We start from the raw sequence: 18,407 nt of genomic DNA on the forward strand, positions 1-18,407 counted from the left end.
AAATTTGTTAGTAAGTGATAAAAGAGATTTGTATTTTAGATAATAATGCATTGCAACATTAGACATAAAATGCTTCACAACATTTTGTAGCGAAGTCGTGATTTAGAGATTCCGGTTTTGCAGGAAGTAGCAAAAATAAATAAAATGGAAGGTGCAGTTTATTATGGATTATCTCCAAGAAAAGATTGAGGAATTAGACAATATGAACGCAGAGTGAGAAACTTCTTTAACTGAATTATAAGCAAAACATATGTAATGCAAATTTTTGATACTGTTGATAATATTTCATATTTATTATTCCTTATTTATTAACCAAATGAGGAATAGCTATGCCAATGAACAATAACAGATGGAGATTAAATGTAACGCAAATTCTCGACCTTCTGAAGTAATAAAAAAGAATTTAACGAGAAACAACAAGAAACAAAGTTATGTATCTATCATGGTACATTTATGATATCCGATAATGGTTCTACTCCTGGATCTGATTGTTTTAGAACCCTTTGTAATGCCTTGTAAGCATCAGCAAGCACATCTTTTGCTGCTCCCTGAAAAATCTTTACATATTAAAAGTCAAAGAAAAAAAAACAGATCAGGTAACAAAAAAAAAAAAAAAACGATAAAATAATGCAAACAGCATAATATAAAAAAAATGAAAATGATTCTCAGCAAAACAGCCAATCAGTTTGGAACACAGTCACCAACTCTTTAAATAAACTACAACAGTAACTGAAGACGAAGAAACTTTGCTTACTTCAACTGTAGATAAGTAATCATCATATCTAGAATTCTCACGCCTGAGCTTGAAGAGCGCGATAAGTGCTTGCTCACATGCTGCACGAACCGCGCTGTTTTTTTCTTTTATTCCATTTAACATCATTGGAACAATAACCTAAAGATGAAAAATCGAATTAAGAAACACAGCTTCAAAAACATGTTTGGAGAAAAAACTATTTGAAATTAAGAATTAAATAGCAACCTTCATCTCATTTATGGAGAGTTTTCTTGAAGCAATATGGTGAATACCCAAAGCTGCTACACATTTCACTTCATTAGCAGGATGATTTGTCGCACGCACAATTGATGACAGCAGAGGCACATCCATTGTTCCCTGACTGAAATGGCAATTCAGCAAGGAACTACAAGACTTTAGCAATTGAATCGACAAAGCATTAAAGATAGCAGAAACCTCCAAAAAATTATATGGGCATGAATGACAAAAATTAATGTAAAACTGCAAATAAAACCTGATAATCATAACTTCCAATACCAAATCAAACTTGACATATTCAATTACTGTATACGAGATGGTGAATATAATTCAACAAATACTCCAAGATATAAATATCAGAAATTTTTTCTTTGTAGTGAGAGTCAGTTATACAAAAAAAAAAATCATAGAACAAAAAAAAGTTGTTAAAATGAACTGTGTAATTCAGCCAGACATTTTAAATTGAGATCATTTATAAAAAGGATACGTACGCCAAGTTCTTTACTTTCATATTTATAAATTAATCCTACCACAAAAGTATGGAAGTTGCAGATCGTATAGCAGACGACGCAATTTCAGGTTTGTCACATTGCATTGCACTGATAAATGCAGATCGTAGTTTTTCAATACCATACACTTCTAGTACTTTATGTGGATCAGTACAAGAGACATATTGCAAGGTTACAATTACGGCATAACAACGACAAATCTCGCCTGAAACTGAAGAATATCAGAGAGTATCCAGATTCATATTATTTCGTTTATTTTGAAAGTTGATGGGATAAATAAGTTATGTCAAAAAACGCTGGTGAAACACGTACTTAAATTAACAGTATTTGACATTTGATTCATTTTCAGAGCAAGTTCACCAAGAAGTGCAGAAGCAGCCTGCACTATAACTACAGATTCGTCGTTTTTATGATATTTTTCTGCTACCTTCATGCTTTCTTGCAGAACACCATCACTTACAACTTTCGATTGAACGCGAACTAAGATTGCTCGTAATGCAATCAAAGTCGTTTCGCTATAAATAATCCAACATAATTCATATTTAAATTTCCAAGGCACAAAAAATTGAAAATAACGATCCAACAGCATGTAAATAGGCTAACAACTCTCACATGATCGCAGAATCTGCTGAGGTGTTCAAATATTTGATGAGTTCCAACACAACCAGATCGGGTTTCATGTGAATGCTAATTAAGCGTGATAATGCACCACCCGCATAAAGTCGTACTTTGCGTGTAGTTGTGTCTTGCAAAGCTTTCAAAAAAGTACTCTGAAGTTGTGGTAAAAATGGACGAAGCTGCATACTTACCTAAAATATTATAAAAAATAGGTGAAATATCGGAAAAAACGCAGCAATAGATTTCTTAACAAAATAAATAATTTGAAATGTAATATTTTTTGCTGCAATATGTACTAAAATTGCGCAATACACTGTCCACGGCAAAAATTTTGTTTGGTTTTACAAATAAAATAAAGATTGATTCATTTATTTTGAAGACCTTAAAAAAAAAAAAACCTTATCCATAAGCAGAGAAAGTGTTGTAAGGATAGAAATCTTGACAGTGTGCGTATATCGATCACCAAGAACACGAATTAGAGGACCCGTAACACTTACGACATGAGGCTTTAGAGCATCTGCCGTACTCAATGAGACAATAGTTCCAAGTGTTTCAGCGGCTTGCTCCTTCAGTTCCGCACCACCCGACAGAATTGCTTCTCGGATAATTAGTAGCAGAGAAGAAATGCCCTACATTTTTTTTCCCAAAAACATTTTGTTGCGAATTAGAAAAATACAAATAACTGTTCACTTCCTTTAATATTTCTCTCCAAAAAATTTATGAAAAAAATGTATTAAAAAAGTTATGCAAGGTGACTTGAATTCAATAATTAAATATAAAAAGTGATACCTTACTGCATGCAAAGCCTGCTATGGTAGAAGTACCGGCAGATCTTTGCAAAGATAAAAGAGTTTGCTTTAAGATCGACAAAACAGATAACATCTGTTTTTGATCCAAACTTTGACAAACGTATATCAATGTTTCGATTGCATTTTCTACCACTTCATTTACGACTGAATTATAAAGCAGCAATGTTCTGGGAAAAATTTCGTCCACATAATTACTGAGATCGAACTGCAAAGAAGTATGGATCCAAAAAAGTTCCTCTACCCGAAGTTGATATAAATAAATGTTGCCTTAATATGCTTTATAATCAAAGAGATTATTTTCTGATTCTTTTAGGCAGTCGTCATTTTTGCAAAATTTTAATATTAATATTTGAAAACACACAACTCCTTAACATAAAACAATACGCCAGAGAATGAATAAATCTGAACAAATTCGACTATTTTTTTGTGAATGCAAATTTAGGTTAAAAAATATACTACCTGTGTATTTTTGGCAAAAAGACGGATTAAGCTTGATGAAGGAATATGGCTGTAAGATTGTGCTCGTTGAAAAAGAGTAGTAATTATAATTGAAATACCATCCTTGTCTGATACCGAGAGAATCATTTCCAAGCATTGATCGATTTTCTTAAGAAATGAAATTATCGAAAAAATATATGTAAAAAACATATTTTAATAGCATGAATACGTGTAGCCACTTATGATAAAAACAGCGCTAGTGCAATGGGTGCAGAAATAATTAAAATAAACTGTAAGCCATAAACCATAAAATGATGTAAAATCGTGAGATCTATAATTACTTCATCTGTGGTGCAACTATCCAACATGGAATCCAAGATTCTGGCAATATTTCGGCTCAGCGAATCACCAGCAACTGATGACAGTGCACATAATGCTTTTATATTTATTGGTGGTCGTGTTAACTTTGGCAAAACATAAGATAGCATCTGCCTGCAATGAATTTTTTGATTAAATAAAACAAAGGACTCATAAAATTTGTAGCTTATGAATTCAAAATTTTGATAAGCTCGAATACTACATGAAGCAATTATACCTTCCATTCAGACGCATTATTTGTGAAAGACCATCTAATACGTCATCGTTAGATATTATATCCGCATCTAGAAGTGGCGCTACAATATCCTCAAATGCTGAGAAGCCAACAGTCTTCAATCAGAGTTATTATTAACTTCAATTTGAGAATACATAGAATTAGAAAAAATTTTTTTCGAATCTAATTATTTTAAAATCTGTTATATTAAAAGATTTGTCAAATCATGACTTACGTACAGTTATCACGATAAAAAAACTGAAGGTTTATAATGTGTTAGTGTTGAAACTTTTCTACTACTTTTTTTTTGATTTGCTGGATTTGATATCTTTTTCTTTTTCTGAACAAGCAATCGATTTCTGCTTAAGAAATATTGAATGAATTAAAGGAAGAGTATCTTGTTCTTTATAGGATAGGTACAGCATTTATTAGTGAGCGTAAAAAAATTGCGCATATTCATACCTGATAAAATGATGTAAACGCCGTAGCAGCTGCTTGGCGCACTAAAACATTGGAATTACAGATAATTTTTTTGATCGGTTCCACCAATTGCGCCGAATACATTAATACAATATCCCTTGTAGAATTCTCAATAATTTCATGCAGAGCAGTAGCAACTCCAACATGTTGTTCAACTGATTCAGATGAAAGACCACGATTAAGAACAGGTAACACATCGATAATTATTCGCTCACCCATCTTTTTCACCAGTTCTCCAAGACAACGTCCAGCCATTATTTGTCGATCTTCACTATTACTTGCCAAACAACCAAGTAACATTTCAAATAATGTTTTCATCAATTCTTTAAGAGTACGTGGAGTATTTGCCACCACTATCTTAATAACACTTTTTGATACACTAACAATAAAATGTTGGCAATATAGTCCTAAGAAGTAGAATAAAATAGAAAATTAGATGGAAAAAACTGCTAGAAATTAAACTAAAAAATACTATTTACCTTCCAAACATGGCCTGCGACTTGACGGACTTGGAGGGCAATATCTGAACGCGACAAATAAATACCTGCGAGAACACGATCCCTGCAATTTTTTATAATTTCTTGATGAATTTGTAATTTCTGTTTTAAATATATTTCTGGTCTGAATATAACTAGTTTTGTTATTGTACACTTTTCGTGATACCTGCACGCTTGTCCAAGTTGTCGAACAATGGCTTTTCCGGCTGACTCCATACCCATAGTATCATCCTCATTTAATGTTGCCGACGTCATTTTCCCACTAACACCTGTAAACTTATCCATTTGATGTGCAAAGAGCACATGTATGACTTAATTCATACACGAAAGTAATGATATGAAAACTAAATTACAAACTTCATCAACATCAATACAGAGCTTTCAGCCTTTCATTTTTACAAATTGCTGATGGTTATAAAACGATGTTCCAGATATGGACATATAGCTTCTTCGCACGACTGTTATTAACATGACTCGCATTGTGAATCAGCATGTTTTCAAATGTAACAATGTTTTACCGGAATATTTACCACTCCGTTGGCAAATTTCATAATTGTACTTAATTAACTAGCTGAAAATTTTTCATTCGAAAGCAATGAATTATAAAATACTAACCTGATATGCTAAACAAGAAATCACCAATCAATGTGACGGCAGCAAAACGAATTCGCCAATTGCTATCAAACAAAGCATCTTGCAATTGTGGTAATAAAAGTCGTCTAGCATGCACACAATATGTCACAATTAGACGCTGGCCTGCTTTCAATGCACTATCTCGTACATATTCGTTCTCATCTGCCAGAGCTTTTAGTATGCTTGGTATGACCTGCAAGTGCACTATTTGGTGCATACTGATTATAATGTATAAAATTTTATTTAAATGTAAAATTAAAATGATATACATTAAAATCACTCTAAATTCAAAAAATAAGCATAAAATGATAAATGAGATAAAATCAAATGGATAGAAATCTAATACAAAAGTTTTTCCATTAATTTGATCGATCTTTACATTCAACAGAAATGTCCTGTTTCATTGTAATGAATTATTTAAGAAATGTGAATGAAATAACGGACCTCAGTCAAATATGGAACAAAATGGTCTCCAAATGCCAAAGGTAGATAAATATACATCAATATATAACCATCGCGTATTTCTGGTGTCGCTTCTTTCGATTCTGTTGTTTTGATAATATCAGGCATGACCATTGCTAACTGGTTCTCACCCACGGCTTTAAGAACCTAAAAAGGAAATTTTAAATTAGAACTAAACTTGCTTCAAGAGAAAAACTGAATTCAAACTAATCACTACTTCACAACTACATACAAGTAGGATCTAAATTTCTGACAACTATCAAGGTAGTTGATAAAAAAAGCTATAAAAACAGTCGTTTCATTTGAGAAGTCCCTTGGAAATGAGTAAGAAAGTAACATTAGGTAGTAAGCAGTTAGAGTTCAATATACATCAAGTACCTAATAAATGTAGGTACATATATATTTAATATATACAAGGTCAATTAGTTATATACCTCTGCAAGTCCTTGCGCAGCACCCGACCGATCAACAGCATTTGTTTTCGAAACAAGTTTTTCCTTTAGCCAGGGTATAAGTTGTTCACGCATCTTTGATGCAGTATCTCCAACAGAATATTCAATAATTGAACCAAGGGCCTTTGCAGCAACAGTACGTATTTCTGGGATAGGATCTAGTAATGATTTTTGTAATCCTGGTAACAGACCAGCAAGATACGGTTCCATATCCTAAATATTTTCTTCATTAATTTCAAAGAATAATCTCAACAACGTGAAAAACAAAAACGAACAACCTTTGCAGATACACATTATGTCAAAAAATAATAGACCAGATTTTCAAACTCAACTAAAATAGCAGAGAAATCGAAGATAAACATACCTTATTATCTGCTAAAGAATAGATGTTTGCGATTATTTGAGCAGCCATACGACGCGTTTCAGAAGATCGATCAGTGAATGCGCGACGAACAATAGGCATTATCAAAGAGAGCGAAGCAGCATCAATGTAATGTATGAACTTCGTATTGACTACTGTTTGTAAACAAAACGATGTTTTGTCAGCCGGATCAATCAAACCAATTAACAACTGACTGCTTATACCTTTAAAAAATATAGCACATAAAATATTTCCTGCAGTGATGTAATATTATATTTGCAAAAAAATCAGAAAAAGGGAAGTGAAATATGGAAAAAACTGAAGTAAAATAAAAATATTTGGCCAAAGAAGTCAAAACACACTAAAACCATTTAATGGGAAAATAAAAGTAATTTCTGTAAAATGAAAGGAGATGATGTACAATACTGACTGAGAATTTCTGGATTGCGAATAACTTTAGCAATCTGTTTTAGAGCTTTTTCCCCAGATCTCTGCACTTTTGAGTGTGAGTCGGTTAACACTTCAATAAGTTTAGGAACAATGCTTGGTAAACAAGCTGAGAGTTGTTTGGGAGCACAAAATGCCATTGACCCCAGAAGTTCCACAGAAGCACATTTCGTACGCCATGAGTCTTCGTCCAATGCAGCTAGAAGAGACGGCAACACCTACGAGAGATTAATCAGATGTATTTATTGAAACTGGACCAAATGGTAACTGTTTTTCTACCGGAAAGTGATTGCAAGTTCATCATTTCATTTAAAAATTTTTGAAAACAAGTCCAAATTTGAGTTTGTCCTCAGCATAATCAAATATACAGTTTTAAAGCGATTTATAAATACTTAATATTTACTAGTTTAACGCCGTGAGCAGAAAGCATAGACATCATAGACTGTGCTGCGTCACTTGCTGCATGACGAACGCTATCATCGGAATCACCGAAACAAATTAACAGTGATGGCAAAAGTTGTACAATGTAAGGTTCAAACAATTTACCCATCGAACTGAAAAAATCATGACGAAATGAGTAACTACTGACTTTAAATAAACCGGAGATGCTCCTCAAAATGAATGAAATCAGAAGGGCAGTTTATATTGCTCGGTTCTGTAAAATTAGTAAATTTAGTTGTCTGTTTGTGCCCTTATAAATTGTAGAAAAGTCGATACGTGACAGATTTTTCAAAGTTGTTTTAAAATAGTGACATACAGGAGAACCGGATTACGGTAGTAAATTGACTATTGGAAGAAACAAATTCTTTTGGTTAAAAATTGAGCATGCTTTTAAGAATAAATGGATTACTGGTTTACCTGCAAAGAAGTTCAAGAGCTAATAGAGCACCTTCACGATGACGGGCGTTTTTTTTATTGGCCAGTGAATTTTGCAAAAATTTTATCAGTTCTAGTTCACGCATTGCAGACATTCCGAGGCCCTAAAAATGATTACAAATGAAAATTATATTTTTAGAGATGATTTAGCCCCTATTTTAAGCCCCAACATTTAATTTTCAAGTGAATTAGATCATGAAATTTTTTAAAACTTTTAAGGCGTCTATTTCTGTTTGATATCAACCCATATGATAACTGAATGCCTAGACTTGACTTACCTCATCAATTTTTAATCCACAAATTTAAAAAACGTAAAGATCATAAGGACATTGAATTTAATAACCAACTGACTAGTGTCATTTTGATCATAATAAGTTTTTTAAATAAAAAAAAAATTCCTTTTTTAGGAAAAACAAAGTACTTTAACAAGTCCAGCAATTCCATATGCTGCACCTCGTCGCTCACCGTATGAATCAGCTTCAATAAGGAGACATGACAATGTGGAAACAAGTTCTTTTGCACGATCCTTAATTGCTGGAACTAATGCCGGCAAGCATTTGGATACCGCTTCTTGAACCTCAAAGTATGAAACTTTCTAACGATTTAATATCCCTAGCACTATTCTTTATCAATAGCAAATTCTATATTTTCGGGAGAATTAAAGTGTAATTTTATTTACTTTAATATTTTTACGCATATATTTATTTGTTCGGCAAATTTTGCTATTTAAGATTATTAAATAGTTTTAACAAGAGATCTCTGCTGATTTACCTTTAAATAACCAGTAATTATAACTTAAATACAAAAAAACTGCTACACTAACTTGCTGCGATGGTGTCGAGAGGGCTTCAATTAAACGAGATGTTATGACGCGCACTTTTTCGTTTGCCGGATCTAAATGTTGTGCTAATGTGCCTAACATAATAACCAATCCTTGCCGTAAATTGTCGAAGTCTTTACCGTCTGGCGTCGAACTTAACATTTCTTCAAAAAACGGTAGAAGTGATGCCATTTCAATCTCTCCGTGCTGGAAATAAACTAAACTATACTTCTACTACGGGTAAGATTATTTCTTATACGACAAAGCAAAATTACCATTTTGATAGCTTCAATTGCAGCATTTTGCATCAGTTCTCGACACTCTGGACTAGAATCATTAATTCCATTGGGAACTATGATTTTGATAAAACTCATCACCAGATGATGGGGAAGTTTAGGAGCAATGACAAACAAAGTTTCTGCAATACCCGCCCGATTTTTCGATAGATCTACAGCGTCCATGACTACTCGTCCAATGTCATCGTAAATTGGCGATCGAATCTAAAATATCACCACAGTAGAAAAATGTGCAATAAATTTAAATATTTTCTTTTATGACAAATAAATAAAATAACTAGAAATTAAAGATAGACGAGGACGAACTTTTCGGTAATCTGAATATAATAAATCAAGTTTATCCAGTGCTGGCTGCAGAATCTCAGGAAATTCTTCATATAATTTTCCTAGAGCAGCTGATGCAGATTTTCTCAGGAAAGTATGTTCCGAAGTTACACTACTCAAAATACTTCCAAATAAGTCCCTGGAATAATAAATTATGATATTTTAGATTTAAAAAAAAAAAAGAAAAAAAAGATTAAAAAACAATAGCAGCGGGACAAATGATAACAGAACGAATAGCAATATCACTGAAATTAATATAGGGTCCATTAAGCAAAACTCCACTCTAGACTAAGGTAAACCTCATAAATTACATGGTAGAAACGCATACACAGTGAGGGAAAGCTTTTTATCTTGCCAAATTTGATTAGCCAAATCAACACATTTTTTCACTGGATCGTTTCGAGCGATAAATATGTGACTTGTAAACACTGTCATAAATTGTGAATCATCTCGAGTTAATTTCATGTCACTGTAGAGGCCATGCGGTCGACTGAGGGCCTTAACTTATCAAATGTATAAGCTATGGGCTGGAACTTCAATTTTAAAAAGTTTTTCTACATTATAAGGAAAGATTTTTAATTGTTGATTTAGTTCATCTATAATCTTTGCAGAAAAAATGAACAAGCAAAATTTGTTACGCTAGAATTAATCCAGAGAAAAAAGTTTTAAAACTTTGCAACCAACTCTCATTAACATACCATGAGAGCACATTCCCTTAACAGAGCATTCTCGTCCAGTAAACACTGCATGATGGGTTTCAGTAGTGCTACTTGCTGCAAATCTTTTCGCGGACATTTATCTAACAGTTCACAAAAAGTCTGAAGTAACATTTTTGCAATATGATGCAATTCTGAAGTGTCTGTCGCTAAGATATGAAGCAAAAGTGAACACAGCCAATTCAATGGAAGATACTTTACTTCGTTATCCTAAAAAAGAGGACTAATAAAAGTCGTTACAATGAAAGAAAAATTTAAATTTCAATATTTGGATGAGTACCTTATGAATTGGAACAAGGTCATACTTGGTTTATTATCGTCTTAAAAAAAAAAAAACTTACGCAGTGTGTGGTAAAAATACACAAGGGAACACTGATTCAATAATTATGCTGTTTTTGTTTAAACCGAAGTAAAGAGTTATGAAATTCAAACAAATATACAAAAAAAAAATAATAATTCTCAAAAACAATAACCTCCAGATAAAAAAAGAACATTAAACAGTCCTACATAAATACTAAGGCTATTACATACTTCGATGAATTTGCCTTTTAATGCAGAAGACAGTAATCGCATAGCATTTAGTCGCAACGCATAAGGAAAAGATTCATCTCTTAATACTGCATTAATCAACGGAAAAGACACATTGAATTTGATAAGATTCATTGCTTCTTCATCGTTAACATCTAATATCTCTTCTATATTAGCCTCTTCATGGTCAAACAGAACCGGCATCAGCACACATCGAGCTAAAACATACCGTTGCAACTTTCACACAATTCCAACACTTCTAGAAACCTCACGCAAAAATTCTGGAAAACTACCTGCTAACAGTGCAATTGTTCTTTCCACTTGAACAGTAAGTGGCTCCTGGCTCCATGCTACGTCCATGTAAGTTGAGCGTAATGCGCGTACTGATGAATGTAATATGAGTTCATCTACAAATCAATTTTAGATCTCCTCTTTTTCTCCTATACTTTACTTTTTTTCTTACATAATTTCTTCCTACATACTTTATTCGGAATAAGAATTACATATATGTATATAATAACCTGCCAGAAACTTCAATAAATCCACAAAACAGTGACAAATGATAGTAAGCTAAGATTGATAATCTAAACACAGAATAATTGTTAATGAATCATACAAAATAATGCGAAGATTACATTTAGTATGCAATCTTACTGCTACTGAAGGACCAAATGCAACAAAAAATTATTGCTAGGCAATAAGATAAAACTTACGCAAATAATCTTCAGATGGTTCGAAGGCAGCATTGCGAAAACTACGAAAAATATTGTAAGCCAGAGGTGATACAAGAGGAGATTTCAATAACGGAATAGCAACCGAAATCAGTAATTGAATATATTTAACTGAACCAACTGGATCACCGGTGATAGCTGCTACAATCGATTCAGTACGTTCCTTGCATTTTAAATACAAGTCACTCAGATTTTTTCTGATTTCCTGCAAAATTTCATCCATCACAAGATCAAGTCGGAAACTACAATTTACTTGTTCGGTTAATTCCCAAAATACAACCTTTTCAATAATTAATTCATTTCTTTTCGCTTCCTCTTGTTGAGGGATTAATTTGCCTTCTTGACGTCTTTTCTCAGCAAGTTCTTTTTTCAACTGTACTTCCAATAATTGTTCCTTGTATTTGTAAGCCTAAAAAACGACCCAGACAATATACTGACATATATAAAATGTTATAATTCAAAAATAGATGCAGAAAAACTGACGGCAGGAAATAAATTCGAGAAAAACGATCGGTTATATCTACACCTTATTTTCCCTTTTTACATTTTTGATACCAAATTCTTCCTCATAATTCAGTTCCAAAACAGCAGTATTGTACAAAACTCCATCGGGTGTATTATAGATTGCAACCTCTCGATCCGTAATTGAAACATACCTGAACAAATGTCTTGAAAAAATTCGAAATACTAGAACACAAAATTTGAAATTGAAGCGATCGTTAAAACCAGACTGCAATACTGCTTTATTTTTTTTTTCTTTTTTCAGATTTTTTTCTGATACATCATAACTGATATTTTTAGTGGTTAACAGTGACCACTTAATGCGAAACACATGCTGAAGACAATATGCCTACCAGAAAAAGCTGAGAAATATAAAAAATTTGCTGCAATACAAATAATGAAAACAGCAAAGCAAATTAATGAAACAAATACTGTCCAGTAGCACAATTACCGTTCAATATCGATTTCATTTAAAAGGTTAGTGCAGTATGTCCAGATCACACCACGAATGTTTTCTGTCACTCCGCCACTTGACATTAACATTCTAATTGCATTGCATTGAATTATCATATCTTTTGTACAGAATATGCGATCCATCATTACGAGAGCACCGCCTTTGTCAAGCAAACGTTCAATATTAGTTATTGAACGCACCCAGCGATTCCAACAACAAGGATCACTTTCTACTGAAATAAGTAAAATAAACAGCAGTAATTTACTGATCAATCGATAACACATCTGCAAACACAGTCTCTAAGTTATAAAATCAATTAATAAAAGCTAAAAATTAAGCCTGGGATTCTAATCGTTTAGTACTGAAAAAGCAATGATGTATAATTCTTCAAGTTTTTCGAAAAAATTCCTGAACCTTGCAGAAAATTGTAAAAATCTTTGCAGTTTTCTTTTTTGTTCCTAATAATGCTCTATATTAGGAAATGCTAATTTACGCAAATTTCTCCCCCAAATTTAATGATAACTAACTTATTTTATGATATTTGACTTGTTCTGTAATTATATTGGCACAAAACATGGAAAATTTTGATTATAGCAACATATGACATCACACATACCGTTACATACACTCACCATCTAAAGAAAGAACTTACCTAACTGCAAGCTACATGACATTAAAAGTCCTGATGTGAGAACACCAATGCCCAAATCAAAATTTTCCTCTGCTGCATTGAAAGGAATCATAACTTCATGTACTGCTGCAGCTATTAATCTGCTACTAAGAACTTGTCCATTTTCTTCATCTTGTATTACTGCTACTCTTTTATAAGTCTAAACTTGCAAAATTATGAAGTTGCTTCGACTGGCTTTTTTCTTTACTCCTTTTTATTATAAGACAGCTATGCTATAATTGTTCACGTAAGATATACATAAACAATTTATTGGAATACATTGCATGCGAGAGAATGAAAAAAGTTTTATTCCACAGCCACGTTTTTAAATATTTTGTTCCCACTAATCCATCAGTTAATGTCTGCTATCGAGTAACGATGTTATTCTCCAACAGTACGTACTACCATTTTTAGCGTAAAATTCCGAACATAAAAATCTTAGGTGAACTTTTAGCTTCGAAAATTGCAATTTTACCTCTTGAGCAAGACCTGAAGTCACATAGGGAAATAAAAAATCTAAGAAAGCACCACAAAATATGTTGCCTTTATCGACAACACATTTTCTGACAATGTCGCTGGCACCTTTTCGCACTTCATAATCCGGCCAGAAAAGGCTTATGAACAAAATGTGAAATACAGTTCGCATACTACTCCAACTCTACAATAAGGAAACAGTTAAGAATGAATAACAGAATTATGCAAAGGAAATACACAGGAAATATAAGATCAAAGCATTCTTGTAAATCATCGAAAAAAGATAACCTTGGTTTCAGTATTTCTGATCATCCAATACGACAGTTTTGTTGCATATGAGATATCTGGAGTGAAACATGAGTTAATTAGATGAAGCAGACGAAGAATATCCTATTAAACATAAGCATAAAAAATTCTCTCCAAAGTAAAAAATGCAAGAACATCATGAATATTTGCTTATTCATTTTAAAAAAGACGTTCTGAGCATCACCACAAAAAGATTCTTATAAAGCAATAAAAAATTATTGAAAAATTACCAGATGTGTTTAACGATGTAATAAATTTTTCTTTAAAGAAATCATTTTCCAATGTCTGTCGAATATTTTCCTGAGATTTTTCGTCACTTAGAAGCAACAAAGACGAAACTATAAAATCCCCAACATTTGAACGTGTTTTATATATATCGAAAACCGACTTCAGTAAATCGTTGCTCAATTTCACTTTTTCATCTAAAATCGTAAAAATACCATAATTGTTTACTTATGCAATCAGCAAACAAGGCAGCAAGGAAAAACAATGGAATCACAGCAATAAAGACAGAAAAAAAAGGAAGTAATTCTTACCATTACCAATGTCAAACAGAGTTACCATACATCTCAACGATATTGAACGGCTTGGTGACTTCAGCGCGGTCTGAAGTAATTAGAATCATTACACATAATCCAAGACTGAATGCTAAAAGAGAATTTATGGATGTATAACAAACATGAAAAAAGTACGATAAAGAAAACAAAACAAAACAAAAGAAAAAAAAAACCAAGAAAACCGGCTCCAATTTCTCATTCACATTGTTAATCTGCATTGACCATGCTAAAACCACTTTCCATATAGCTTCTGAAGCAGCCTGATGAACTGAAATTATCTAAGAAAAACCTTTTCTCTCTGTACGTATGCCGAAGAACAGTAGGTTTCCAATATAAGCTGCAGAAACAAATGTGCGAATAAACGGGTTATACTAAAGATAAACACTACGCTGAACGATAATAAGCCAAGATTTTACACAAAGCTTACATGCTATTACGATATTAAAATAGCAATAATGGAAGACCATGCTAAAGAGATGTTTATATGAATAAAGGATAATAATTCGCAGTTAGAAAAAAAATAGAAAAAAACCTTCGGAAATCAATAACGAATTCAATCTCTGTAAAATGTTGGAAGCAATAATGTCGCACTCAGTTTTATCCTTTACTCCATGAGAGCTCACCAATTTCAGAGTTTCCAGGACAGTGATACGCTGCCCGATAGTAGCAATTCTTCCATCAGATCCTCAAACATTCATTTTTCTTTCACAATTTAAGAACGCACACTTAAAAGACTTCATGCCACATTTTAATTTACCTTCCTTCTCACTTTTTTTTTTCTGGTAGTCTTGATTTCAAGAACTAACAATTTTTGTCTTTTTCTGGCTAAATTTTTGAAGAATGATTTTAACAAAACCTGAATAAGTTCCAAATATCCCATCAACCAGCTCTTTCAAAGCCTTAGAATCGGTGATTTTCTTTGCTATCATTGCAACAGACAATGATGTATGACCGCGAACTTCATCGATCGATGAAATTAACGATGCTACAAAAATACGGCAAATGAATCTTATTAATTTAAGCAAAAAGGTTGATTTGAAGTACCAGAGAGCACTCACCAGAGAGAATTTTATAGAAATCAACTGCAAAAGAAGACAAATCAATTGTTATCGATTCTAGAAGATATAATATCCCTGAAATCAATCTAACAATCGTACAAAGTGAGGCAAGTAAGGATTAAACTAGGTTCAGTTAAACATGCTCATTTACTAATTACAATTGCTATTCCATTATTTTGAGATCTTGAAGAAATCATAAACTATTCCGTTATTGGAGCTAAAAAAGGAGCAAAATATTTACTAAATCCGTAAAAAATAAAAGTTGCTTTGTTTTGAAACGTTAGAATCATAAAAACAAAAAAAAAAAAAAAAAAAGCATAAGAAAATCTAACCGAAAATCGCAATCTCAGGACTGCGTAACATAGACTTCTTAACAGCAATCATGATTTCATCCCGGAACATTTCCATATTCATCTGCTCGAATATTTTAGAACTAGCAATCTACATAAACGGAAAGTAACGTATCAATGTATTTTGCTTATCAGTACATGAAAAATTTTGCTGCTGAGAGACTTGGAATTAGACTGGGGAAAATGGTATTCTGTTACAACTTTCCTTTCTCGTTCAATAGTCAACTGTCACTTATTCATTCTTCTCTGTTTTCAGTTTCTCTACTTGCATCAGCTTCTAGAATTTAGTGGGCCTCCATCTTTTTTCGAATCGCATAATTACCATGAACAATCATGTTATGAATAAAAAATCAAAAAAGGAAAATCTTACAACAACATGAACACTTGGACGACGTTTTGTAAGAAGAATGTTTGCGGTGTATACTTTGACAAAGAATAAAAAATCGAAATGGTCATCAGTGCAAGGTAGTAAACTGAGAAGAGCAAGAATATTTACACCAGAAGATAACTGGGCTGTGCAACGATTCCGAATCCATTCCAAAGCTGTTTTTAGCAAGGAATGGTTAAGTATGGTCTTCATCTTACTTTGAATCTTTACAAATTTTTTACTGGCACAAACATGTAAAGCTGCTGACAGTAGTGCTGACATCTGAAAACAAATAGAGGTCAATTTCAGATCAAGGGAACTTTTTCGATGCTCTACGTGAATTGCTACATGAACTGAGTTTTATATTAAATCTAGGGATTGCAGATTTACCTTAAAATTCACTTAGTTCTTCTTATGCTATATGTCCGAAATTAATGAGATATGTCAAACTAACATAATTATTGAAGACACTAGCATGTTTCAAATCTATCAAATTGTGCAGATTAAACAACCATTTAACAGCTAGAACTGAATTTGCAACTAGCCATTTCCTGAAAATAAATAGGAGAGAATTCACTTCCACTCTTCACATTTAGAATATCTGGAAAAATCAAATTAAGGCTAACAAAGTTTTTTTTTTCTTTTTTTTGGTAATAACTAACGAAGTTGTTGTATGAAGTTCAAAGAATGATGCATATGCTTCTGCAAGGTGTTTCATAGAAGTTGCTGGATTCTCACGCACGACAGTTGATATAACGGGATACAATGAAGTTTGTGAATGTCGATTTGTAAGCCGAGTAAAACATGTCAAGACTGTTAATCGAATCAGTGGTTTCGTTATCTGATCAGGAACTTCTGTAAGAATAAATTTCATAAAAACGTTTAAGATTTGCAAAATAATTTGCAAAACAAGTATTAATATACAGATGTTTCAGCAAAACTGAGTTGATAAAGGCAAAAAAGATCCACTGGAGTACCTGTAGTATTAGAAAGTGTAGATGTAAGCAACTGAGCAGCTATTTGGTGCTGTTTTGAGCTTGAACTATTCAAACTTTCCACATACTTACGACCCGCAATTTTCAGCTGTTCCAGTGATCCCTGCAATTTGGAGTAATCAAAAATTTTTTTTTCTAGACCAAAATGAGGGAAGCATGATGTTAGAAATATGATTAATAAACAGCATACAAACTCTGTGTACGCAATTAATTTCATGACTAAAGGTTAAGTGTTCCTTCTTATTTAGATCTTACAACAAGATTATTAGATATAAACTACTTCCAAATATGACAAGTTAGAAGCCAAATTATTACTAATATTCCAAGTAAATTTACTTCTAAATTTCAGCGAAGTTAACTTTAACTAGAAAAAGAGAGATATCAGATTTTTGGACACGAGACAAAAGGTAAGGGATAAAGTAAAAGAGCAGAAAGAAATATTTTCGAAATTTCAATCTCCTCTAAACACAGCAGCACATCAGTCCTTTGCAGCCGGAATTGAAATCAGTGACTGCCGTTGTGTTCTATTGATATCGTATAAATAAATGAAAAGTTTATGAATATCAGTACCTGTTGTTCATTGTTCACTATCTCTGCAGCCATTTCCACGTATAAAGTGATCTCCTAAAATGATGTACGTAATTATCACTTAGTTTTATAAACATTCGTTTCATGTAGGGCAACGCTATCTTTCGCTATCCGTCCACGGCAACACTACGTACATCTCACTTATATTTCGATTTTAAACATTTTGTTGTATGAGAATCCTATGGACAGGTTTCGAGTCGGTTAGCTATCAATTTTGTAGAAGCGTTGGTGGTAGGTAAGACGGAGAAGGAGAGGTGGCTCACGTGCAGTTTTATTTTCGAGAAGTTTTGGGGTCATTTACTTGTTCATTTTTAGGTCGTGTTTGTCAGCTGAGTGTACTGACAGTGTCATTTGGATTGTTTCTGTGAAGCTTGAGGGTATATTAAGTGCCACTTGAAGTATGATGCTGATTTATCTTTGCTTGTTTGTAATTATCTCATGCTACATATCATCTATATAATGTGAGGGATGTTTAGTTTTGACTGTTGATGTAATATCAGTGAAGCT

The 18,407-nt window shown here is 32.9% G+C and overlaps 1 protein-coding gene across 1 annotated transcript; it reads right to left on the minus strand.

Moving 5' to 3' along the window:
* Window positions 1–440: 440 nt before the first annotated feature.
* On the minus strand, window positions 441–17,915 carry Bma-gcn-1 (Uncharacterized protein; the record flags this gene model as incomplete). Its single annotated transcript, XM_043076933.1, has 48 exons — window positions 441–548; window positions 755–892; window positions 980–1,115; window positions 1,522–1,705; window positions 1,813–2,015; window positions 2,113–2,309; window positions 2,517–2,747; window positions 2,908–3,132; window positions 3,387–3,533; window positions 3,707–3,857; window positions 3,961–4,073; window positions 4,420–4,794; window positions 4,917–4,998; window positions 5,101–5,203; window positions 5,550–5,760; window positions 6,012–6,176; window positions 6,464–6,694; window positions 6,846–7,066; window positions 7,273–7,507; window positions 7,693–7,843; window positions 8,148–8,269; window positions 8,587–8,742; window positions 8,989–9,192; window positions 9,261–9,485; window positions 9,588–9,744; window positions 9,934–10,103; window positions 10,304–10,531; window positions 10,853–11,067; window positions 11,143–11,256; window positions 11,563–11,785; window positions 11,861–11,989; window positions 12,107–12,236; window positions 12,533–12,767; window positions 13,188–13,365; window positions 13,681–13,863; window positions 13,968–14,023; window positions 14,216–14,407; window positions 14,522–14,591; window positions 14,716–14,810; window positions 15,075–15,227; window positions 15,399–15,527; window positions 15,601–15,675; window positions 15,933–16,041; window positions 16,321–16,599; window positions 16,772–16,868; window positions 16,980–17,172; window positions 17,295–17,415; window positions 17,883–17,915. The coding sequence occupies 48 exons, from the start codon at window positions 17,913–17,915 to the stop codon at window positions 441–443; spliced, it is 7,878 nt and encodes a 2,625-aa protein (XP_042932867.1).
* Between the last annotated feature and the right edge of the window lie 492 nt (window positions 17,916–18,407).

Source organism: Brugia malayi (genome assembly GCF_000002995.4).
Source record: "Brugia malayi strain FR3 genome assembly, contig: Bm_v4_Chr1_scaffold_001, whole genome shotgun sequence".
Lineage (NCBI taxonomy): Eukaryota > Metazoa > Nematoda > Chromadorea > Rhabditida > Onchocercidae > Brugia > Brugia malayi.